At 44.6% G+C, this 24,509-nt stretch overlaps 4 protein-coding genes across 10 annotated transcripts in view; 2 read left to right on the top strand and 2 right to left on the bottom strand.

Annotated features, from left to right (window-relative positions):
• ABAT (4-aminobutyrate aminotransferase) overlaps nt 1-3,795 on the top strand; it is a 53,297-nt gene extending 49,502 nt beyond the window's left edge. For all 3 annotated transcript variants that reach the window (XM_017808987.1, XM_017808989.1, XM_017808988.1), the window contains exons 15-16: nt 419-530; nt 1,617-3,795. In XM_017808987.1, coding sequence (XP_017664476.1) covers nt 419-530; nt 1,617-1,738 — 234 coding nt within the window. In that variant the 3' untranslated portion in view covers nt 1,739-3,795. The remainder of the gene's footprint in view (nt 1-418; nt 531-1,616) is intronic.
• Nucleotides 3,796-4,160: 365 nt separating this feature from the next.
• Nucleotides 4,161-7,231, bottom strand: TMEM186 (transmembrane protein 186). 3 transcript variants are annotated; one of them, XM_017808990.1, is made up of 2 exons: nt 7,125-7,231; nt 4,161-6,087 (listed from the first exon to the last, which is right to left on the bottom strand). In XM_017808990.1, exons 1-2 carry the CDS (start codon nt 7,209-7,211, stop codon nt 5,353-5,355), a joined length of 822 nt encoding a protein of 273 aa, XP_017664479.1. In that variant the 5' UTR covers nt 7,212-7,231; the 3' UTR covers nt 4,161-5,352. The 3 variants fall into 3 exon arrangements, with proteins under 3 accessions (XP_017664479.1, XP_017664480.1, XP_017664482.1); XM_017808991.1 differs by lacking the exon at nt 7,125-7,231 and adding an exon at nt 6,821-6,844; XM_017808993.1 differs by lacking the exon at nt 7,125-7,231 and adding an exon at nt 6,331-6,700.
• PMM2 (phosphomannomutase 2) lies at nt 6,872-14,422 on the top strand. The gene is made up of 9 exons (XM_017808994.1): nt 6,872-6,967; nt 7,252-7,363; nt 8,324-8,400; nt 9,030-9,121; nt 9,862-9,961; nt 10,939-11,014; nt 12,134-12,249; nt 13,325-13,502; nt 13,769-14,422. The coding sequence occupies exons 1-8, from the start codon at nt 6,902-6,904 to the stop codon at nt 13,427-13,429; spliced, it is 744 nt and encodes a 247-aa protein (XP_017664483.1). The 5' UTR covers nt 6,872-6,901; the 3' UTR covers nt 13,430-13,502; nt 13,769-14,422.
• A 705-nt stretch (nt 14,423-15,127) lies between these two features.
• The window catches only part of CARHSP1 (calcium regulated heat stable protein 1), a 37,362-nt gene continuing 27,980 nt past the window's right edge, over nt 15,128-24,509 (bottom strand). For all 3 annotated transcript variants that reach the window (XM_017809103.1, XM_017809102.1, XM_017809101.1), the window contains exon 4: nt 15,128-16,508. In XM_017809103.1, coding sequence (XP_017664592.1) covers nt 16,346-16,508 — 163 coding nt within the window. In that variant the 3' untranslated portion in view covers nt 15,128-16,345. The remainder of the gene's footprint in view (nt 16,509-24,509) is intronic.

The following is a 24,509-nucleotide window of genomic DNA, read 5'->3' on the forward strand; positions in this document are numbered from 1 at the left end:
GTTAGAAGGTTTTGTTACCACAAGCACCTGTATTTCATCATCCCAAAGTTCTTTTTAAAGGAGAGTGGTTTCATATTTTGCTCCAATTCTGCTGGGCTGTTTAAACAAGAAAATTGCAGCTTTCCCTCCCTTGGCTAAGGGAAATTCCTCACAGCTTCTACTATGCAGCCCCATAGGAGATGGAAAGTCAGACAGGCATTTAAGGGTAGACTTGGTGGAGGTGCTCTCCTCCCCAAAGGCATTTTGCACAGCACAATCCCAAACACAGTCTCTGCTGTGTGAGCAATCCAGTCCCTGCACTCGCTGCACTCCAGCAGAACCAGGAGGCAGCAGGGTTTCCACCTGGCAGAGCTGAGCTTGCCACCAGGTGCCCTCTGTTCCAGCACCTGCCACGGGCACGTCTCACCTCTCTTTGCAGGCTCGTTACCCCCATCTCATCAGCAGAGTGAGAGGAAGAGGAACATTCTGTTCGTTTGACACTCCAAATGATGCAACTAGGAACAAGTTAATCACAATAGCCAGAAACAAAGGTAAGAGTTTGTATGTGTGGATGAGCTTCACGTGACAAACAGTAGCATAGGTAATGCTCCTGAATCTTCCTTTTTCGGGTGGTGTATGTGTACTACAGCATCACAGGAGAGAAGGGAAATGACAAACAAAACCGTATTTAGAGTTTTCTGGAAATACTTGTGTTTTCAGAGACTTCAGACCAGTACATTGCATGGTGTGTATATTTGCCAGGCTCTGGTGTTACTGGAAGAGATCTATGTAGGGCAGGAGTTTTTGTGACATCAGTCATATAGTCCTCTGCAGTGACCTCAGGTGTTCCTGGGCATGGCTTCCAGCTGCAGACAGGCCCTGGAGGGGATCCTCAGGATCCACACCTAACTTTCTCTGATTTTAACTGTGTGTGGGCCCTGGATTTGCTGCTGTCCATTTTTTCTGTTACTCTTATCTCTTGAAATGCATGATGCATCTAAACTGTGGTGAAACCAACATTTTAGAGCAAAAAATACACCATTTTTTGTTCTTTGAAACTAAGGCAGCAGGGAGAGAAGGCAAGCAGTTTGCTTCATGGTAGACCAAGGCTCTGCTTCGAGGCAGGGTAAGCCCAGCTCAGTGGCTGAGTTCTCATCTCAAATAGCTGATTTGGGGTTAAAAAAATTGCCATGTATTTAAAGTACTGAAGGAAGAGGTTTGCTGGCGTGAGATATTTTAATTTTTTTTGTAATTAAAAATGAAGTAGTTTAAAAACAAAATTACAGGGAAACCTTCTGCGTCTTGTTGTGGGACCAAGATACTTAACCAGTGGAGCTGAGCTCTGCACTGGGTGGAGTCTTTCCACTGCTGTTGGAATTAGTCCCCATACTCCCAAGTGTACAATATATATTTTATACAGTATCTACAGGCACCCACAGTGTTCTTCTAAGTTTCTGTGAAGTTTGATGTCCTTCACACCACTGGCCATGTGCTGTATCATGGTGTGGTTAGCAGGGATTTGGGGAGCTTCTGTTGGCCCCCCACAGTGAGGTGACCCTCAGTCAAGAGACCTGCATTTTTGTGGATACTTGGCAAAGGTGGAAATGACTCGAGGACTTATTCTGTTCCTGTTTCAGGTGTTGTTCTGGGAGGCTGTGGAGACAGATCCATTCGTTTCCGTCCCACACTGATCTTCAAGGACCACCACGCGCACCTCTTCCTGAACATTTTCAGTGACATCTTAGCAAACTTCAAGTAAAAAGCAGTTCCCTCACACTGAACAGCTGATTATGAAATTAGTTTGCATTAATTCATGTCTTCTCTACTTACAAGATAAGTGTAAAGTCATAAACCGAGGTTTGTGTTCTGTGTGTGATCCTGCCCAAGGCAAGCTGCTCCATGCACGCACGCCCCAGGCAGAGCGTTGGCACTGGTCACCAGCAGGTACACGCAGCTGCCCCTCACTGTGCATCCCCTACAACCTGTGGGCCTCCCTCTTCTGGCCTGGGCCATGCCAACTGCAGACTCCTCTCTCCAGCCGTGGCCCTGACTATCCATTCTCTGAACAGGACCCGTTTTCACAGGTGACCCCGATAGATTTCCGTCCAGTAACAGCAACAAGGGTGGCCCGACTTGGGAGCCACGTGCCTGCCATGTGGGAAGTGCCATTCTCTGATGGCAGCTGGAATAAAATCAGAGTTTCAAGGAAAGCTCTGCTTTCCAACCACTGCCAAGCACAGTGTTTTACAGAATGATTTCCAGCTTTTTTCCCTCGAGTACAGACATCTGCCCCACGAGGTGGGTCAGGGCACTCCCTGTGCCCAGCCTGCACATGCTGCTTCAGGGGCACCGGTGCCCTCAGCCACACCTGCAGCGCTGCAAGTGGCACTGAAGCACTTGTCCTGTTCTCCTCATCATGGGTGAGTTTTAAAACTTGTGACTTCTCTTACAACTTGTACAGAGAAGGCTCTACCCTGAAGTATGTAATTTGACAAAGCTTAGAGAACCATGCAAAGCACATTACTTCCACTTCTGCCAGCAATTCAGAATGATTCCAGATTATTTTACCATTTGCCCAGAACACACAGTAGCCATTAATTTATCTATTACAAGTTCTACATGAATACTTGAGGTATTTTATAAAATTACAGCAGAAATGCTTAATCTTAGCCATTATCTGGTATCAGAGCCACTACAGTGAAGGCCTAGTCCTAACTGCACATTTATAATGCAAAGTAATTCTATTTTTGTTCTAATAGTATATTCTAAATCATTGATACTTCAGAGATCTTCTAGAAAGCCACAGGATCAAAAAAAAAAGTGTCAACAGTTCATTAATTTGTTTCTCTTCAGAGAATTGTTTTGGATGTCTCTTTACTGTTTGCTTAGGGCTGACTTGAACTAGATCTGGTGCCTTTCTTTTCTTTTTCTTGGAGGAAGCATCTGGATTTTGTTTACTAAGTTTAACTTTCTGTTGTGCACCAAAAACCAGGGACCACAATGGACTTTACAGTTGCCCTATTTAGGACCTGACCACAATTTTTAAGTACATAATAAGAGACAGAGCAGTTAAAAGATTTACATGTTTAATACAGCTACCAAAATGTGAAAGGTTTCTTACCTGCTTTGAGAAGTGTTCATCATGGTTTTCCCATTTTAGAGTAGTGGTGTTGGGAAACCCAAGTACACTCACTTCTGCCAGCTGAAACCCAGTGGGATTTCTGTAAACCTCTGCAGAAACCAGAATTCTGGTACCACTGGGCAAAACCCGAGCAGGTTTTTGAACAGAGGTTGTAGAAATCTGGGGTAAGGACCAGTAAATTGGTGTTCAACAAAACCTCATTGCCATCGCTGTCCTTGTAAGCGTATTATCAGCAAAAGGAAAGTCAAACCAAGAACTGTATTTGACAGCATTTTGGGAATTAGTTTGTTCAACATATCAGTGCAGTAGTTTTAGTGAATGTCTCTAGCAAGTCTTGTACTTTTACAGAAGCAAAGGTCCAGTAATTTGAAGTCTTACCACATCTTCACTTTTATTATGACTACTCTAGGTGTTTTTATAATTTTTACTGACACTCAGTAACTGTATAATTGTGTACAACATGTTGATGAAATCGTTAGAGAATACATAGAAAGCACTGCAGCTGAAGCATATAAAGTTAATATTGTTTACAGCATACTGTGGACAGTGCCAAATAAATGTTTAAACAAATACTTAACTACACTTCATGGTGTAACTAGTAACTGTACACAGATTCATAACAAATGACATCTCATGTGTAATCAATATTCTTAAATAAAATATTTATAATTGAACTTCTGCAGGGCTTTTAATTTTACACCTAGTACATGCCTGAGCTGAACCACTAGTGCATATTAAATACATTCTGATGAAGATAAGGCTCCAAAAAACAGTGTATGTGTACAGCCCACTGTACACATTTTGCTGCCATGGTGTTTACACCAAGAACATTTCTCTTTTCCTTTTGATATTGCTGTGCCACACAGTATCAGCCAAAATTTAAAATCACAGAACCCCATGAGGAAAAGTTCAACATGAATAAATGGTAATTCAGGGTTAGCCTGTGCACTTAAACAGCAGTTTTACTTACCTGCATCTGCTGATCCACCAAGAGACAGAGGTTTCAATTTACATGAGGAAGAGACAGGGAAAAGAACACTCCAGATTATTGGTGAGGGTCAGTTTATTTGCCACTTTCAAATGAAGTAACAGCTAGAAGAGTGGTGTAAGGGGTTAACTTGCTTCTGACAGTTCAAAAGATGTGTTATGTGTTACAGGTAATAAGTTTGGTTCTTTCTCAGGTTTAAATTCCTCCCTTCTACTGAGGTTTTGGAAAAGGAGGAGTCATACTAACACCATGGAGTAAGACCATTGTCTTTCATGGATACACGTGCTGCTTTTACCATTCCAGTGGGAAGAAATATTTTGCTGTGAGGGTGGTGAGACACTGGAACAGGGATGGATGCCCCAACCTTGGCAGTGTCCAAGGCCAGGTTGGATAAAACCTTGAGGAATGTGCTCTAGTGAGAGGTGTCCCTGACCATGGCAGGGGACATTGAGGCAAGATGAGCCTTAAGCTCCATTTCAACCCCTTAATATTCTATGATTAAAAGGGGCAGCAATTTCTGTAGAGGCTCCTGAAATGCTGCCCCAGCCTGTAACTTACCCTTACAGCTGAGCTGCCAGTGCCCCTTGCTGCACACCCCCTTCTTTTGTCCAGTTACATTCACATCCTGGAGGATCTTGCCAGGAGACCACATCCACCCTCCACAGCATTACACACCTCCTTCCCAGCTTCATTAGCACATAACTCACATTTCATTAACACATAAGCGTGTCCGTGTCTGACATTCACCACCACTCATCATATGTACATACAAGACCAGTTTCAATTTCCAGAGGCTTCCCAACCAGCCTGGAACTGGCTAAAAGAAGCACTGATTTGGAGTGAGGGTGCTCTGGCATCTCCTGTATTTCACTTTAAGAGTCTTTCCTGTTTCACAACAACTGAAGGGGCCAGCTGAGACAGTTGGGGTCAGCACCACTAATGCAGCCCCCTAGTGCATGTTCTAAGGAGGACAGTTCAGACTGGGAACTGCTCTCACAGCACAACACAGACATCACTGAATCCAACGTGGAACAGACACTCCTCACACCATAAACAAGCTGCAAAGACATTTAATCCAGTGGATTATTCTTTACCACTGTGACTTTCCCCGCTGAGTGCACTTACAGCAGGCTTTGCATAGGAAAAGGACAGGGGTGTCAGTTGGGTAAGCTAATTAAACCTCATGGAACAATAAGCACAATGAACGTGCAACATAGAAAATCACTGGAAATGAGCTGCTGTATCACACAAGTTCTCCAAATATTTGAGTAAACTTCTCTTTGTCTACAATCTGTCCATACTTAACTGTAAAATATAAAGTATCTGTGCTGTTATACCGTTTGAACTGGAGAAGCAGCTCTCCCTTGCTGTCTCCAACTTCATCCAAAGTCACCACTGTCTCTATGGGACAGTAAATGTCATTCCGTCTTCCCCAGAATGTCAAGTGGGCCACTCTGACAGTTTGGCCAGTTTCACTCAAGTAGATGAATCCAATAATTCTTCTGAAAAAGTAGCTCATACTGTACAACATTGCACCAGCAAAGACTGCAAGGCCAGTTGTGTATAAGAGGATATTCTGAGACACCTGGTTCTGCAGGTAGAGGTACCAGATGGGAGGCAGCGTGACCACGGTGGTGGCAGTCTGCAACAGCTTCAGTCTGGACAGGACCCTGAAGTACTTTATCCCTGGAAACCTGTAGACCAGTTTGAACTCTTCTGTCCTCCCATCCACAGCCTTCTGCTGGACCACAGCAGCAGTGGCCAAATGGGACAGACACACAGACTCTCGCTGTCTCCTGAGATAACTGTTAACACCACTGACTTGCTGGTTTTGTGTCTGCAAACACTCCCATGTGCCAAAAGTCCAGGGCGGGCGAGCATCTCCCCTTCTCCATGACCTTGTCCAGAGCACCTTCTGCAGACATCTCCCAGAAGCTGGTGCCATGCAGACTTTAGTCCTGACTGTGCAGAGCCAAGCCTGTAAGGAAAGGTTCCCAGAAGTCATCATTTGAGCCCTCGTTAGAACTAAATCACAGTGAGCTTAGTCGGTCCCTCAGGCACCTACAGACAGCAAAGCACAAGCCCCTGCTCAGAGTAACCTCAAACCAGTGTTCAGTCAGGAAACGGGTGTTCGTGCTCACATCCCCCCGTGCAAAGCAAGAGGGAAAATACTCTGGATAACACAGTTAACTGAGATAACCAGTCAGCTCAGTGAACGGACCCCATGGCGTCCCCTGCCTCTCTCGCTGTTTGGTTTTGATGTTCGAGCCACATCAAGGCACTACGGGCCGCTTCAAGGCAAAGAGGGCAGGAGAACGCGGGCAGCCGGCCGGCGACATCGGCGATTTGCTAAATAACCACTTAAATAGCAATTCTAGGGAAACGGGAGAGGAAAAAAAAAAAAAGCGGACTAGGCACGGTAAAGGGGAGAGGGGAGAGCGCTCTACACCGAGAGAGGGCCCGGAGAAAGAGGGACCAGACAGTGGGGATGTGCAGGATAAAAGGAAGGAAGGGAACCCGGCGCTGTCCCGCCGCGGTGTAACACACCCGCGAGCGCCAGCGCCCGCGCAGGGACGCGTCGGGAGGGGAAAGGGAAGGGGAACGGGAAGGAAAGGGAAAAGGGAAGAGGGACCGGCCCGTCCCTGGCAGCCCCCCATCCCCTCCCGGCCCGTCCCTGGCAGCCCCCCATCCCCTCCCGGCCCGTCCCTCACCGCCGCCATGTTCGCACCGCCCCCTCAGCGCGCGCGGGGCCCGCCGGGAGGGAGGGGCGGCCCCGCCGGCCCGGCCCCGCCATGGCCCCGCCGCCCGCAGCGCTCTGTCTGTTCGACGTGGACGGGACCCTCACGGCCCCGCGCCAGGCGAGTGCGGGACGGGGCTGTGGGACGGGGCTAAGGGCTGTCACCGAGGGGCTGCGGGCGCTGGGGGAGCGGGGGGGTGTCCCACAGCGTGCGAGCCCTCGGGCAGCGGGGCATCGCACACCGCGGGCTGGGTGGGCGAACTTGCCGCGCCCCTTACGGGGGAAACAGAAGAATCCTCCCTGTTTCTTAAAGCCGGTGCCGCTGGTTTGAGGCGGCTGTTGCGGAGCAGCGCTGCGGGGCTCATGCCGCAGGCAGGGAGGGCTGACGGGTGTGTTTGGGCGCAGAGGATCTCCCCGGAGATGGCGGCGTTCCTGCAGCGGCTGCGGCAGAAGGTGAAGGTTGGGGTGGTGGGAGGCTCCGACTTCGCCAAGATCCGCGAGCAGCTGGGCGAGGACGGTAAGGACCGCGCTGATGCAATCCCGAGCTACCCACAAGGAAGTCGGGAAGGTTAATGTAGGTTAAACCCTGTTCGTTCCCCTCCTCCCTTGCTTTGAACTGTTCCTGGTGATGCCGCGTTGCGCTCAGTCCGTGAAGAGCTGTTTCCTGACACTTAGAAACTGCAGCGTTTGAATTTTACAGGTATCTCGGTATCATATTAAGGGATTGTACTAATGGTGAACTCCTGGCAGAACTTTGGGAGGGCTTTATCCCGTTGCTGCTTTACAGTGGGACTGTGTGTGTGACACACACGTGTGGCTGCTCAGCTGTGAGCACATCCCTGGAGGGTCTGACTTTGTTCACTGCACCATAACCCGCATAACAAACCCCTTTTGTAATGAGGTGCAGCGATGGATTCTCACCCTATCCTACAAGAGGCACTTCCTTTTCTGTGTCTTTAATGGTCTTAATTGATGCCCCTGACAGCCTTCTGTCGTGCTCAGATAACTCAGAATTCGTTTGGCTTCCAAGTGACCTCCACTAAGCTGCATCATTTTGTGTTGTAGTAAGAGTCTCACAACTGCCAGACATCTACTGAAGATTAGTAACACTGAGGAAACAAACGTAAAAGAGCAGTATTTGACCTGCTCTCTCGCCAGGCTGTGCGCCAGGTTTTTGCAATATTTCAGGTGTTCAGTCACTTCCTTACACTTAATGCAAAGAGACATTTTCAGGAGAGGAAGAGCCTTTGAGCAAAAACACGGGTAACTCAATTGAATGACTTCTTGTGATTTGAGGTGTGCATTAATCTTGGTGTGAAATGGGAGTGCCTTTGATCCTGTGCTTAATGTTATGCTGCTGAATCTTTCATGCTTTGGGATCTAATGTTTGCTGTAACCTGTTTAACATGTAAGACAAAACTGCATTAAACATACATGGGGAAAAAGTATGTGTTACTGTCTTTCTGTTTGCTTGCAGTGGTTGAAAAATTTGACTATGTGTTTCCAGAAAACGGTCTTGTAGCATACAAGGATGGGAAATTCCTGAGCAAGCAGGTAAGTGAAATTTCCAGTAGTGGGAAAGAGAAATTTTCTAAAGACTTTTCTTTGTTGCTACAGTGCAGTCCTCTGTAATCACCCTTCTAACAAAGGCCAAAACTGCTGCTGTTTTCATGTTACCCCTGTTAATGGATCATTCATTTGGCCTGTAATATCAACATAAGTAATGGAGAGCAAACATTTAAAAAGAGATCCTGGCTGAAATTGCTGCCTTGAGCAGTGGTTCCAATTTACTGCAGGAACAAGCTCCATTTCTTCATACTTGGCTACAGCAGATATTAACTGCAGTTTTTGTTTAAGGCTGCTGCCTCTGGCCCACAGCTTCCTTCTAAACTAGGTGCAAGTAGGGAGCATATTAAAGGATGCTAACCTTTATATGCTATGTTAATATGCTAAGCATGTTAACCATGGTGTTATGGTTAAAAAATAAAAAAGTAAACAAAAATAAAAATGAGAGCCTTCGGTTAATACCGTGTGTGCATCAGCTGAGAGTTACTGATTGAAGGCATGTTTGTTCCTCTGTGGTATTAACCATGCCTGATTATCCAATGTCTGTGTTTTCCATGTGACTTGCTTTTAGAATCTCAAATTCTGGACCCTTGGTTGAATGGTGTTTATTTTGTTAGAGCATTCAGGGTCACCTGGGCGAGGACATTCTTCAGGATGTAATCAACTACTGCCTGAGTTACATTGCAAAGATTAAACTGCCAAAGAAGAGGTATGTGGACACACACATCTCATGTGGCCATGTTCTCCTTGTTACAGTGCTGGACATCAGGATGTAAAGCTCAGCTCAGGCTGCTGAGCAGAAAAAAAATGAGTAATTAGTTGTTTTGGAACACTGTGTATGTGAAACAGCTCAATCCATGCATACAAAGACCAGCTCCCAGCTAGAGCACAGGATTTGAAATATTGATTCAGTATTTTTAAGAGGGAAGGAGACTCAGTTTTGAAGTAGGAGTGTTTCCTTGATGTGTTTGGAATTCAGCAGCATCATGTTTTCCAGAGATGAGAGGTGTGCAGCAAGACCAGCTCTGTGTGATACATGAGGTGCAGCTGCTCCAGGGCACTAAAATGCACCGTGTGAGGCAGGGCAGGACACTGCCCAGATTGATGTGAATTTTGCAGCTTCACCCCAAAACTGACAGCCTGGTCCGTCAGGCTCTGAGGATTGGGTTGATGGGATGCTCCAGTCACACTTTTAAAACCAAGCTGTACTTTTAACAGTCAGAAAGGATGACATTGAGATTGCCAGATTGAAATAACAGTCCAGAATACTCCTTGGTGCCAGAGGTATTGGTTCCTATGCATGCAATGAGTTTTATGCATACAGTGAGAGGCTGAAGGACGCAGCTGATTCCCATTGTCTTCGGAATTAAATGGAAGTTCATTATGATACTTAGTGTTTTGATCAATTTTTTCATCTGTTTTCTGTCTTGTTAATCACTCCTTTTCCAGAGGCACTTTCATTGAGTTCCGGAACGGGATGTTAAATGTGTCCCCCATTGGAAGGAGCTGCAGCCAGGAAGAACGACTTGAGTTCTATGAACTCGATAAAGTGAGTTACAGCTCTTGAAAAATACCCAGCTCTCCTGGAGGAGGCAGTTACAGCCAGGTTATGATTTTTAAAAAACTTCTATACTTTCTGCAGTTTTTTTTCATTGTAATCCACGTAGTTTAATGAACTTCTTCATTCAGACCTCAGCAAATAGACAATAGTTTTTTTGTTGCAATGGTTAACAGTGATTACTTGCAGAAGGGGTGGGTTTGGCTCATGTTTCTTTTAATCCAGACCACCCAACCTCTACACACAGGGTAAAAATGCTGTCCTAGATAAAACCATTCCTTGGTGAGCTCTTTAGTGTACCAATCTGTATCCATTCAACTCAATAAAACTATTCCTTTACTTGTCCTCTGCTAAACCTTTTAAAGCAGAATTTTAACAGCTGAGGTCAAACTGTTCACCATTTATCCTCCTTTGTACACAGCTAAATGTGCAAGGCTGAAATGAATCTGAGCCACGAGAGTTCTGTTTCCTGCTACACCACAACTGTTTCTGACCCAATAAAAAACCTGAAACCTAATTCCTCAAAAGCAGACTTTATCTGTGACTCAGTTAATGGATGCTGAAGGATATCTAAGATATCTAAGCATTCTGAAAAAACCCTTCTTGGAGTATATGGCCTCAGAAGAGTAGTATCAGTTTTTTAGACTCTTCCTATGCCTTAGTCTTCCCACTTGTAAAACTGAATTTTTCTGGGAGTTGAAGCACGCTTTTGTAGTGTTCTAAGATTTTCAGGTGGAAGAGCAAATATCACAGCATGTATGTGAAGTTTTGCTCTTTTATTTTTTTACAAGTTGGTAACGGATTAAAGTGGGAGGATTCTCAACTTGCTGCCAGTAATAATGTGGCTGTATCACAATCCTGGTACTCAGACCTCTGGGTATTTTTGAGATGTTTTTTGGGGGTTATCTTTTCATTGATGAATTAACACAGCTTGTAACTGATATGTGGTTTTGTTTTTTTCTTAACAGAAGGAACATATAAGAGAGAAATTTGTGGCTGATTTACGAAGAGAATTTGCAGGCAAGGGCCTCACGTTTTCTATAGGTAATACATTAAAAGAATGTAATTTAAAACATCAATTAATTTAAATTTAAATTAAGTCATATTGTCTCGTGGCTGTGACATATCCCATTTCATTTGTGTGATAGTTCTCACTGGGGGTGGTTGCAGGCAAGACTGAGCCTCTTTTTCGTCTTAGGCTTTCACTTGGACATTTTAATTGAGATCCATCAACAAAGAGAACTTCATTGCTTGTCATCAGTTCATTGTCCTTTAATGTCAGTTGTATGACTGATTCTGCTCATTTTGAAACATATTATATGCTTCTATTTAGTCAAGAGTTGTTTCTGTGAATCAGTTTTGATCAGAACTATTCCATCAGTGCTGTTCAGTTGCCCTTGGTTCTTCAGCTCTAACTGCATTGTGTGGGAGGAAGGAAAGAATCCAAAAGCAAGTGCAAGCTTAAAGAGAAAAATTATAATAGAGAGGGAATTAATATTCCATGCATTTCTTCTTTTTTCCCTTCTCCTCTAATATATTACCACATTCCTGCCCTTTGTTATTTTTCAGAAAGTATGGTTGCCATTAGTGCTGTGGTATTGAAGCACTAAGGCAGAAATGAACTGAAATGCAGCTCTCTTGAAGCATGTTGTAAATACCTTTAAGGCACCTGCTTCAACTGGGGATCATGCTTTTAGGTATGGGGGAAGTCCAAGGATTCAGAACTGGAACAGTTGTTGTCCTCTTAGGGTGTGTTAAAAAGGCTGATTTCCTCCTTTTTCTATTCTGAAAGCCTTAGAAAGTCTTTTGCCTTAAGACTTTATGGCTGTAGATAGACTTATGACTGCTTTCATTTGTGTCCTTTCCTTCCAAAATTAAAGAGATTAAATGTAATTCTTTTTAAAAGGTTCACTTTTTGGGAACATGCTAAGACTTTCATATTTGTTTAATGGATAAATAATCATCTTTAAATCACAATTGTAAGAACTGATATCCTATAAAACACTTTCTGTACTTACAAGACCTAACTCATAATATTTCTGTGGCTTCTGCAAAGCTCTCTCTGCCTAAAATCTTACCCAGTTTAGGATTTCTTCACTTCCTCTCCCCTGAGGAATGTGTTCTTACAATCAAACCAGTCTGCTTGGTTCATGTCTATCCTAGGAGGGCAGATAAGCATCGATGTGTTCCCCGATGGCTGGGACAAGAGGTACTGCTTAGGAATTGTTGCCAATGATGGATACAAGGCTATTTATTTCTTCGGAGACAAGACTATGCCAGTGAGTACATTAGTTTGTTATATTAATTTCAGAGCTGTTTTAAAGCACAGGGACTGTAGGTTCTAACATTCTAACCTAATTCCTGATGAATTCCCGAAGTCAGGGTACAAACACACGTCCATGTTTAACTGGCTGTGCTGCTGGGGGAGAGCTGGGAGGTTTTCCTCCTGTTTCCTGATGTGAACACAAGGTTCTTGACAGACTTAATAGAAATTGTTTGTAAATGGAGCTTCTGTAATTCTGTTAAAAACCTAGGTGACATGACTATGTGATAAACTGATTATCCTCTGTGGTTAGTGTAGATTGATGCTTCCTGTTGGCTGGTGTTTATTAAACATATTTCTTTCCCATTTAATTTAATTTAATGCCATTCCTTTGCTCAACACTGTCTCCACATTGGGGAACTGAACATAGTCCCTGCCCCCCATCATGGGGCTCAGCAGAGCAATTCAGAAGCTTTTAAAACTCCTGAGCAGAGACCTGACAAGAGCCTGTGAGGGCAATGGCAAGCATAAGGACTGGGATGAAATTAAAGCTGTCTGAATATGGCCAAGGGACAGGGTCAGGCTAAGTTTTACAAGAAAAGGCTTAGTTTTATAAGAACTTGGAGTTATAAAACTCTGAAGTTACAAAGAACTTTATAGATTTATAAACTTGAAAAGGTGAAATTTTATAAGGAAAAAACAATTAAATTAAAGGGGTTTTCTGCCTTGACAGCAGCTGCAAAAGTAATCACCTGTCCCTCTGGCACGGAGTTCATGGACAGTTCATTTTAAACCCTGTAAGTGGCAGTGCAGCATTTTCAGAGTGTTGAAGTACCAAGAGCTGCTGCTGACCCCGTGACAGCAGAGTGGCAAACAGCAAACAGAAACTTGGGAACTGCTTCCTGCAGTGCTCCCGGTGGTTTTCAGGGATCTCTGCTCATGCAGGTGGCACTGCTGTTGTTCCCTGAGCCTTGTCAGGTGTCCTGTCACTGCAGGCCCTTGGAAGAAGGCCCTTCTTTCCATGTTTTCCTCTATGTGTCCCTTTTGTGTGATTATATGTTAAATAAAATTAAATCCTCTTTTGCTTCTAGGGAGGGAATGACTATGAAATTTTCACAGACTCCAGAACAGAAGGCTACAGTGTCACATCCCCCCAGGATACCAGAAGAATCTGTGAAGAGCTATTTTTTAAATGAAAGACTTTCAGAATTCACCCTTCCAGGACGGTTAAAACAGTTTAATAACTTGAGACATCATCTTCATTCTGTATTGTGTTTTGTAACTGTTTAATGAGTAGCAGGTGCTTTGCAGGTCAGTCATTCCTGAAGGGAAATGTTTTAATTGAAGACCCCTTGCTGACCAGGGGAACACAGCAGAGCACATTTCACACCATCCTTTCAAGTACTGTTTTCTTTTTGTTTGGTTGTGGGGTTTGGGTTGGTTTATATTTTTTGTTGGTTTTTAAGTCATCAGTAAACATCCTTAACTAATTAAATACATTTTAGGGGGGAAGGGGAGGCATAATCTGCCTCTAGTTGATTTATGGTCTTGAAACTGGCCTGCAAGGCTTTATCCCTAGTTTTTTTTATTTTGAGGCTGCTTTTTAAAAGATGAGCATTTTATAAGAGGTTTGGGGGTTTTTTTAAATACTGCCTTGTGCTATAAAATCATGAATTATAAGACAGTTGGGACTTTCTTGTCTGAAACTGGATTTATTTCTTCCTGGAGGTGGGAAGATTGAACTGAGCCATAAGTTCCTGACCCCACATGTGTTCCAGTGTGTGGTCAGAAGGTGCTTCAGGTCTCCCACCCCTGGGAAGGCTGGACCAGCTGGGGCCAAAGTTACCTCCTCAGAATGGCACAGTCAGATCATGGTACCTACACTCTGCAGACTACTAAAATCTAAAAAAAATAAAAAAATTGTAAAGATAATCAAAGTAACGTCATCACAGTAACAAAATATATTCCTGTCACTTTCTGATAGTTTTCTGATTTTCTTTGTAAGAAGGAAATTAAGGGTAAATGAGATTTTAGTACTAAGAAAATTACCTGAATTATGTTTCTCTTAAAATTCAAGTCAACACCTGACAACCCATGTAACTGTTAATATTACTTTTCTCATCTGGCATTACGAAAGTAATCTTGTGTATGAACAATTTGATTTAGTAACAGAGAAATAAATCTCATCATAAAAAATTACTGTTTCAATTTGTCGTTTTGGCAAATAAAATACTTTAAGCAGAACCTGTTGCCTGCTGCCTGTCTGTACAAAGAAATGAGGGACCTGAATCTTTCCAATTCCATGTTTATGTGATACCTGCACAGTAAAAAAAAAAAGGGAGAGTACAATCTTTGTGTACCAACCCAAATCCCCAGAAGAGCTTACGAAAAAGGAGAGGGAGCTGTAATGCACCTCATGCATCAAAACTACCTTGTCTGCTAATGTTTTCTTATATAAGTCTTTAAATATCAGACACCTGCATTCTCCTCTCTTTGATCATCTTCACCACCACCTACCCAGGGAGGAGACTGAAGACACGTTAAAGCATTATAATGGTCGCATTTATTGTAAAGAAAGCAGTGTGTGATACTCCAACAAGCTGGACAGTGATAAATCCACCACTACCGAGTCTTATGGGTCATAAAAAACAAAGCCAAACTCCAAACCCCACTACAGATTGGTTGTTACCATACACCACAGTGTGATACTGGTACAGCTCAGGTAAAACGAGCCAGCACAGCAGTTACTGACCTCCACACCTCAGAACAGGTCCTGTGCCCTGAGTCCTGGGACATGTCCTGACAGCAAGCACCTGCTGGGAAAACTGCAAATAGGCAACTGGAGTTACACTGTTTCACACAACTAACAAGAGCTGTGCCATCTTTTTTTTACATTTTTTTTTTATTATTATTATTATTTGCAAAGTCAATAAAAATCCACTGTTAGGAACATAATGGAGAAAAATGCTGCATTTGAAAAACAAAAATATATGGAAGGCAAATAGGAACAAAACTAAGTTAGTTGCACTACAACTACATGAAGGGAAGAGTGACTCTATCACATCTTACCAAGCAAGTTTTCCTGGGAAACAGATGCAGAATGTACTTCACCAAGACAGCTGAGCCTGTTAAGTAACTCACACAATATTTTACACAGGGGCATCTGAGCAGCACAGCCTGCTGCTGTTGGGAAGGGCAGTTATCCTGCCTGCCTGGTGGCAACACCACGGCAGAGAGGCAACTGTCTGCCACCCAGAAGGTCATCTTCAGCCTTGTCTAAATTCAGACACAGTCAGAGGTTATGAAGTATCCACTATTCTACAGCTTTCTACCCCTTACCTTGAAGTAAATTTTTTTAATTTGGGTTGGAACTTTTTGTTTGTTGTTTTTTTTTTTAATACTGGCCTATAAAATTTGTTGCTAATCAACCACCAAGGCACCTAAGTAAATTCACAAACAATCCTGACTTTACAACCACAATACAGTTTCCACACCGGTGCAGCCACACCACGTGCAAACGGTGCACTGGAGTGTAACCACTAGATGGAGAATTTCCACCTCGTGGCTGCTGCTGTTTGTGAACTTCCTTCCACGAGGACAACAAATTGCAGCAATGAACACCTCTCTCTCTCAAGGCAAGGCATTCAGGCACTGTTATCAGCAATAAATGTACTGTAACCCTACAGAAGAGCAGCCCAAGGGAGCAGAGGGCTCACACAATGCCAGGGTCTTGGGGTTATGGCCATCTGCACTAGAAGAGCTCTCCTTAAACCTCTCCCTGCTCCCCCCTGGGCATTTCCTGGAATCAGTTCACAAGATAAAAGAAAAAACCCAAACCTCCCCTCCTCCACCAAGCACACAAACTAGGTCTCTTTAAATACATTTTTTGTAAACACATTACGCTAGATTTTTTTTTTCATTAGCATTTGAATTGCCTTTTTTTTTTTTTTTTAAATCAGGCCAGCTATAAAAAAACGGTAATCCTGGCCTGCTTCTGCTTTATTGACAACTGCAGTGTTTCCTCCTGCAACAACACGTGGGATATTCTCAGGACAGGTCCCCTGAAGGCAGCTGTTGAGCAGTGACCACACGGGTCAACCCTGGGACTCCCCTCAGGGGCTGACGACGTGCCCCGACCAGGTCTCGTGCTTGGTGCCAGGGGCGAGGTGGGTGATCACCACCTCCACTGCCTGCAGCTTCTCGTTCTTCGGGGGGATGGTGCACATCTTGTAGGTGACCTCGTCGCCCGCCACAGGAACGTACTCGCCCTCGATGCTGCGGAGGGGGAAGCTCCAGTTAGTCATAAATCACATCAACGCTCCTTTGCAGCTTATTTAAATCTTTATCATAATAATTATCTCGGATGCTTAAGACACTTCAGGTTTGTGGTTGTTTTTTTTTTACAGAGCCTGTCGTCCATCAAAGTCTGGTTGGTGGATTTTGGTTGTCTGGCAGCGAAATCCCTATGGAAATACTATAAACGCCACCACCACCCTAAAAAAAACAACCAACCAAAAAAAATTCAAAATGAAAACAGAAAAACAGGAAAATCCCCACCCTAATATACCTTAAAGAATACTCCAGCTTTGGCAGCATCACTGTGCACTGTGCACCAGCACCTCACCCGCCGGCAGCACTAGAGGGCAGGGCTGATGCTGTTTGCCACTTACTTTGGGGATATGGTTTTTAAACTACAGAAAGTTGATCCTTTTCTTTTTTCCCCTCCTTTTCACTAAAGCTTTTGAAGTTTGAGTTTAGGTTTTTTTCCCCTCTTTTTTTTTTTAAAAAAAGGGTTGTGCCGTGTAATGGAGAGATTTTACCTTCAGATTACTCCACTGTAACAGTTTGTGGTACGAAAAAAAAAACAAACAAACAAAAAAAGCCCAAGTGAGCTGTGGTGTCAAATATTTCAAAATTACTCGCTGTGAGAAAAGAGAGTTGTGCCACCCTGATGTGCTGCACTGCAGAAAAACTCATCCAGCACTCAGGAAATTTTCCAGGAGTCGCTCACTCCTACCTATCCCCCACCAGTGTGATGCCACGGGATGCTGGAGGACTTTCACTGTGCATTTGTAACTGCATGTGAGTCCTTATCCTGAAACAGTGGGAGATGGCCAAAGGGCTGTCACCTTCTGTTCAGAACAATGTGCTGGTGACACAGAGAACTGCAAAGTGCTTTCCTCACCCTGTGCTCAACATCAGCTTTGTAATAAAAATCCCAGCATGTGCCAGTGAAGACCAGCAGAGATTTCTCCAACCTGCAGTGCCACGAGGCTCTGACAGTACAAACAATGCTCCTTCACCTTTCTTTAAATACATCTACAAGAGTCCATGCCCACCTTCCCCTTCTTTGGCAGCCCTAGATTTCTTGTTGTTTGAGGGTTTTCAGTGTCTCTCAGCAGCATCTGTATTTGGGAACAGATAAACACTAATAAATTCTACCTCATTGGTGTGACTTGCTTGTGAACTCCTATTAACTGGAGGTAAGATTTGGGTTCAGGAAAGAAAAAAAAAAAAAGTCATCTAGGTCAGAAGTTTGTCACACACCACTGGGTTTGTTATTTGCCTTCACTGGCAGCATGGTCACACCACCCAAGAATTGTACCCCACATGTTTCTGTTAATAGCAGAGATCTCAGATTTTAGCAGAGCCCTTCATATCCACTCTCATCTCATGACCCATTACTGTTTGGGCTTTTCTATTGCAGGAAAGACTGGCAGGGCTGATAGGAGGTAAATTCACTGGCCCTTACTGCCAGCTGTGACTTCACATCAGAGTTTGCTTCTCCCCACAGCTCTACAAAACTTCTTCAGCTTCATCTCCTGCACTGCCTCTCCCCAACCCTTCCCCTTTTGAGGGCTGCCTCAGCTTCTGCTCCTCTCTGATGCCCTGTGAGTGCTGCTCAAGGAGCTGGTGACAAACTGTGCTGGAGCAAAGGCAGCCAGGGACAGAATGGGTAACCAGGCATGTACAAGGGAAGCTAAAACTGACCCACAAATCAGAATTTCTCACATGGGAAATTCAAAAGAAAAGTCATTGTTTGCTTACTGATTGTATCAACATGATATTGAAAATGCTCCTGTATCTGAATATGGATCTAAAACCTGCTGTGAGGAGTTAAAGGCAGTCCCAAGGCCTGTGGCTTGAAATGCATGTCCTTCAGACTTTATTTCCCTCTATGCCAGAGCTGCCTGTGACTACAGGAATAAGACCCAAGAGGGCATACCCTAAGCTGAACTCTTCCAGCAAGTGCCTGGGAAAACAGGAGTAAATTGAAGGCAGAAAAAATATTTACAGAAAAATCAAGATAAAGCCTCCTTCATCAGACCTGACAGCCCTTTCCAGCCCATGCAGGCTGATCCAGCTGACCTTTATTAACAACCAGAGTCTCCAGGCCAACCTGTCAGCCCAGTCCTGTATCACACCACATTCAAGCTCCCGCATCTGACTCCTGCTGTGCTGTCCTCTCCAATTACTGCCTTCATTTATACCCCACTTTCCCCATTTCCAACAGGTTTAAGACTCTTTCAGGTGTGAAGGGATTGCACATCTAATCCTTACTTGCCTTTCAGAAGCAAAGATTAACTTACCCTTTCTACTGCCAAGGGAATTTGCCACCAAATACCCTGCAGTTTACCCTGACTTCAAAACAGAGGATTTCAAGCAAGGATGTATTTGCTGGTGCTGCATCAGAGTCTGACAAGGGGATGTGAAGTTCCAAGAAGAGACACAGGTGAGGGTCAAACCACGAGTGAAAATGGGAATGGCACATAAATCACATCACCTTTCTTACTTGAACCTCTTGAACTCCTGTAGCCAAAAATATTGTTGCTATAGAGCTAAAACCATTACTGCCATGAGCAGTAACTCTCAACACAGCCCATGCAGGACGTCAGTCCCAGCTGAGCAAGGCAGCACCTTTCCATGGAAGGCAACGCAGCACAGGCATTTTATCTGCACAAGGGAACATGGGATGAGCAAAACACAGCGAGCAGAAACATTCCCAGATGGGTGTAACGAAGGCAGACAATGAGAGCTGAAGCAGAAAGGCTGCACTGACTCAGGTACAGCTGAGCCACTGCAAGGAGCCACAATGACACACGTTTGTTCGTGGGGCCTCAAGTACCAGGACCAGCTGCAGACAGTGTTGCAGGGAGCACAGGCACAGCAGATACGTGGGGCAGGAACTAAAGCAGCATCTCCTCTTGGCATTACAGCCACTCCAGAGCCATGGCACTGCCTTTGACTGCTGCACAGGGCAGGAACACACACAGCGAGCAGTGAGATCACCACTGTGCAGGCATCAAATGAAACGGATGCCCTGCCCAGGAAGGGATCACAGGTTTGGCTGAAAGGGTTTGTTTTTAAGAAACAGGAACCTTACGTGTTCTTTAAAAGCTGCTGTGAAACAGGATGAGCCACAGTGAGCAAAATAAACATTTGAAATCTGCAAAAGTAGGTAGGTACAGTTAATGGAAAAGGAAAGTGGATTCACAGTCTCCTGAAGCAGCAATATACAAAATTAAAGCTCCTGAAAAATGGAGATAAATTAGGTATTACTTGAATCTTTAAAATCAATTGACGAAGTACAGCTTGAGCACTAAAAAGGATGGGTGTTTTGTTGGGGTATGTTTGGTTTAAAAACTGAAATATGACTATGTACCTGGATGGATTCTGGTAAGAAAGGTGTTGCAGATGTACTGGTAACCAAAGTGATCCTGTTTTTCCAAGGAATTAAGACCAAGTGAATCAAAACACACATAGGACTGCTGTGCCCGAAGTACAACATAGGACAACTGCCCTGCAGCCAGGGAGATGAGAGGCAAAGGGCCCAGCCCAGACTGCAGGACACACTCAACCATCACTAAAAGCCACTGCATCCCTCAGCACTTGTTAGGTGACTGCTTGGGGCACTCCCTATGTAGTCCCTGGTCTGCAAGTGAAAAGACCACATATTTGTTGACCCACATTTCTTATGCTGAATCATGAGGTTAAACATTCCTGTTTCTTCTACTAAACAGATCAGATTAGCCCCAAAATCTGCACAGCCCTAAGCATTACCCAGAAAGGTGCACTTTCCTCCTCTAGAAAGCACTTCTTGCAGGGCTGAGCATTATGCTGACAGCATCATACCTTTTCTTGGTTTCTTTCCTTATCCAAGTTGACATTAGAAGAGACTGAAGCTTGTGATGAAACCTCATTTGATCCCAACATGTCTTCCTCTAATCCTCTAATTTGTAGTCTTTCCTTGCTTGTTGAGGTGACTCTAATCCATCAAGGCCATCCTGTCCTTTGCACAGCTGTGTGAAAAGGTTGTGGCTACACAAACATCTCCAATTTCGTTTTTTGCCTTAGGCCTTTAAACTTTTCTCCCACAGATCAGATATTCTTTTCTTTCCTGCAGCTTTCTGGTCACCAGCCATTCTTGGTGCCTAACAAATAGGGGATTATTAATTCATTGCCCCCAGTGCCCATGAAAAGCAAGAGGACAAAGGTTCCAGTCTGCAGCCTGAATAAATGTTAGTGAACAGTGTTCCCTGCACACTGTTTGCCCACCAAATGCTGCTCCTGGGATAGACACAGACTTATTCCAGCACTGCTATTGCTACACGATGCTGAGAGGCAGAAACAAGCAACGTGCAGACTGTGCAGCACTTCTGGTGCTGTCAGGAAAGAACAGCATGATGGCACTTGAGAGGTAATGAGATGGTGGCACTGGAGGCAGAGCCCCACACAAAGCTGGGGGAAGATCCTCCATCAGGAAGCAACTGCCTTCAGGGCTGAGTGGGAAACGAACGGGAAAAGACAAGAGAAAGGAAACCGAGTCCTTGGAACAGATTCAGCCTACAACAGACACTCTATAAACAATGTAAGTTACCTGGATTGTTTGGTAAAGGAAGTTAAACATGGACTTTTTTGATGCTGTATATTGATTAAATATTTTCAGATCTGTATTTTTTACTTTTACCCTAACTATATATTAAATGTTGATCTAGAGGAAGGTGGAGATATTCACAGCTATTTGAGATATGTGTGCATGTTTGATTCAAAATAATGGATATCTATTTATCCAGCAATTTTAAAACACTGGAACAACTTCAAGCTAAAAATAGGAAATGCTTTCCTGATGTTAGTGTCAGAGTGAGACACAATAGAGTAAGTCTTAGATTATCCAGCAACTCCCATTTCCCAGCTCAGTGCCAGTCTGGTATGGTGGAGCATTTTATCCTGCACTATTTTTAGGAAACTGGGAGGTTATTAGGAAATTACCTAAATATGGAATGTTCTAGTTCTTCCTTCTCACAGCTGCTATTCATATTCCAGGGCTCCAGCTAAACCTCTTGGGACAAAGACTAAGTCATGTGGAAACATTTTTGAAGAAGAGTTTTCAGTGAATTCCAAGCCTTGCTGATCACCAAGCCCGCCATGGATCACACCAGGCAGCACTTCCCACGGATCAATGGGCTCTATTATCTGGTGGGCCTCTTAAAGTTCATTTAACACCTCAACATGCCTCCCAGGAAACCTGTATTTTCATTTAAGAGCAGGACCTGACAGAGTAATGAACTACAGTGAGTTACTAATCCCGAATGCCCTCCCGTGCAGTCCCAGTGCAAGCCAACAGCTCCAGCATCCATCAGCAAGGCCAGGGATGACCTTATCGAGCTGTCCAGCAGGCAAAGCAGAAGCAGGGCTGCCTCTCCCCACCAGTCACACTTGTAACTGGGACAGACAAGAGTAAAGAGGCTCAAACACTGAAGAATCTCAGCTGTTAATATCCAAGGTCTCTGCTAATGGATTTCCCTGTTCTCTGTGCTGAGAGAACTTCCCAAGAGCTGCCTGGGACAGAAGCTGCACTTCCCCCCCAGTACAGTAGATGCCCAGTTTCCTACCAAGATCTCTAGTCATGGTGTTGGAATCCATGCTCAGGGATGGTTATGGCTCTGTATCTGCTTTCAGCAGCTGGTTCAACACCAGGCAGCACAGCACACTCCCTAAGGAAGAAACTGGCAACCACAAGAGCAATATTTCCAAGGATGCTTATGTGAGCTCAGTCAGGGGTACAGAAGATGCCTGTTCCTGCAAGCACCCAGCTTGGATCCTGTCACAATCACACCTACTGTTTGCATATGGAAACCAAAGCCCAGGGCAGTTATGTTCTGTGCTCACCAACCACAAAGAACCTCCATCCTCGGGTGGCCACAGCCTGCAGTGCCCACTGCCTGGCAGGCAGAGTGCAAGTCTTGGCTTTGACCCGTTAAACTTTGTATCATGTAGGTAGAGATTCTGGGAGGATTTAGCCACAATAACAACTACAGTAAGCTGGCTCTCCTGCATGCACCAGTGCAATGTGAGTTCTCAGCCAACTGGGGAAGGTGGGGAACCCTTAGGAAAAAGATTATCTGTGTTGTATTTATTTCCAAACTCCTCTCAAGAAGGATCTGGAATTCTGCTGCCTCTCCTTCCTACCCCAGATAATCTACTTATTTCAGACTTCAGCAGATGCAGCAAGGCACCAGAAAGGGAGCACGTCAGGAAGGAAGTGTGCAGTCCAAAGCAGGTAAGTCATCAAGAGCGTTCAGTATTTTGAAGGAAATCAGATAGCTCAGATTTGGCCTCCCAGCAGCCCCAGAGCAGTTAGTTCCAGTCAGCAGAAACTGTTTTGCTGCTAATTCACAGAAAAGGCAGAGATGTCAGAAGAGTTTTTTCTCTCAGCTCAGACTCAGCTCGCAGATCATTTAAAGTTATCAGTTAATTTCCAACACATATTGTTACACTCCTCAGAGAAGAGATGTGGCATTAATGCTTTGCATTAAACAGTGATCTGGCAGAAAATCAGAGGAAAGAAAGGAGCATGAAAAGATGATCTCTCCATGGATATGAATAGCTCAAAGCCAGCTCCTCGGTGCAGCAGGAAAGCAGCAGGGACAAAGCTGGGTTCTCCCTGCAGGAAGATGCAGCTGAAAGTACCTCTCCAGCACAGCCAGGAACTGAGAGGGAACAGCAGAACGGGACTGTATCCCCACCTGGCAGAGACCACGTCTGTTCAGCACTCCTGAGTTACAGGCACTGCAGCCATACTCTCCTGAGCTCACACCACAGTGCACAAGCAAAGCACAGCAAACTCAGGATCTCTCCAGGGATGCTGCGTGTCAGCATCCCCGGGGAAGCACAGCATCAATTCTCCAAAGCCATCATTACACATGGGGTCAGCCTGAAGGACAGCCTGAAGGCCTCCCTGCAATGCAGCATTTTCCCCTCCAGAGCCAAGTACTGGCAAACTGCAGAAAACCCACAAACACTGCATGTTTTTTCTGTTTCATTATATCTGCTGCTTTGGCAAAATAAAATATTTAAAAAAAAAAAACACAAGAGTGTGGTCATTCATCTGTCACTGCTCTTTGGTGAACCACCTCCTTGCCTTGCCCTTGCAGGTACCCAGGCTTCAGGCCAAATCCCACTCAAATGCAAAAGCCTGGAGAGCAAACAACCATCCATCATGTACCTGCTCTCAAATTCACTGGGGAAGCAGAAGGGTGGGAGTGCTCTGTGCAGTGCTCTAATGCACAACATTTGATCTGCTGCTACAGGCACCCCCACCCCACTTCCCCCATCCCCTCTGTCCGTGCCCTCAGCACCCCTGTTTGGAAGGGAAGCTCATGTGAACCTGTCTGCACAGGCAGCCACTGCCAGCACAAGGAAAGGGAGCTCAACAGCCAACACTGCAGGGATTCCCTGTCTGCTCTCTGGAAATATCCCACATCTACAGGTAGAATGGCAAGAGAGTGAAACTGGGGCCACTAGAGCTACTACATGTCACTAACAACCAAACCCATGTGCATCTGACTCACTCCTGCCACGTAACAGGAGCAGAGGAGGTGAGATACAGCATCAGTGTTGAGAACTGTATCCTCCTCTAACTCCACCATCAATTTGGTGACAGTGGATCACCTTACAGGCTGGTGGAAATGAAAGCATTAACCGCACATGTCACTACTAACAATGTAATTAGGGCTATTAAAAAATTTCACTCCAGGCAAGTGAATTTGCCTTAGCTTCCTGCTTTCCAATAACTGGAACATATAGCTGGAAATATCTGGAATTACTATCTCAGCAACTCCTCCATCTCCAGGCTTGCCAGCTAGGGTTTTACATTCACTACAGCAAGCACATTCTGTATTTGTTCTGGAGAGAAGTGTGAAACTGAAAAAAAAAAAAAACCACAGTCTCATCACACTCAAAGAGCCATGATATTTTCCTGGTACAACCCTCTAT

Source organism: Lepidothrix coronata, unplaced genomic scaffold, assembly GCF_001604755.1.
Source record: "Lepidothrix coronata isolate B3197 unplaced genomic scaffold, Lepidothrix_coronata-1.0 Scaffold24, whole genome shotgun sequence".
NCBI lineage: Eukaryota > Metazoa > Chordata > Aves > Passeriformes > Pipridae > Lepidothrix > Lepidothrix coronata.

Coding starts and splice junctions, on each gene's coding strand:
- TMEM186 (XM_017808990.1), bottom strand. CDS start 7,211: ATGAGCCCCGCAGCGCTGCTCCGCAACAGCCGCCTCAAACCAGCGGCA. Junction 6,088..7,124: donor AGGATTCTTCTGTTTCCCCC/GTAAGGGGCGCG, acceptor CTTTCCTTACAG/GCTTGGCTCTGCACAGTCAG.
- PMM2 (XM_017808994.1), top strand. CDS start 6,902: ATGGCCCCGCCGCCCGCAGCGCTCTGTCTGTTCGACGTGGACGGGACC. Junction 6,968..7,251: donor CCCTCACGGCCCCGCGCCAG/GCGAGTGCGGGA, acceptor GTTTGGGCGCAG/AGGATCTCCCCGGAGATGGC. Junction 8,401..9,029: donor GGAAATTCCTGAGCAAGCAG/GTAAGTGAAATT, acceptor TTATTTTGTTAG/AGCATTCAGGGTCACCTGGG.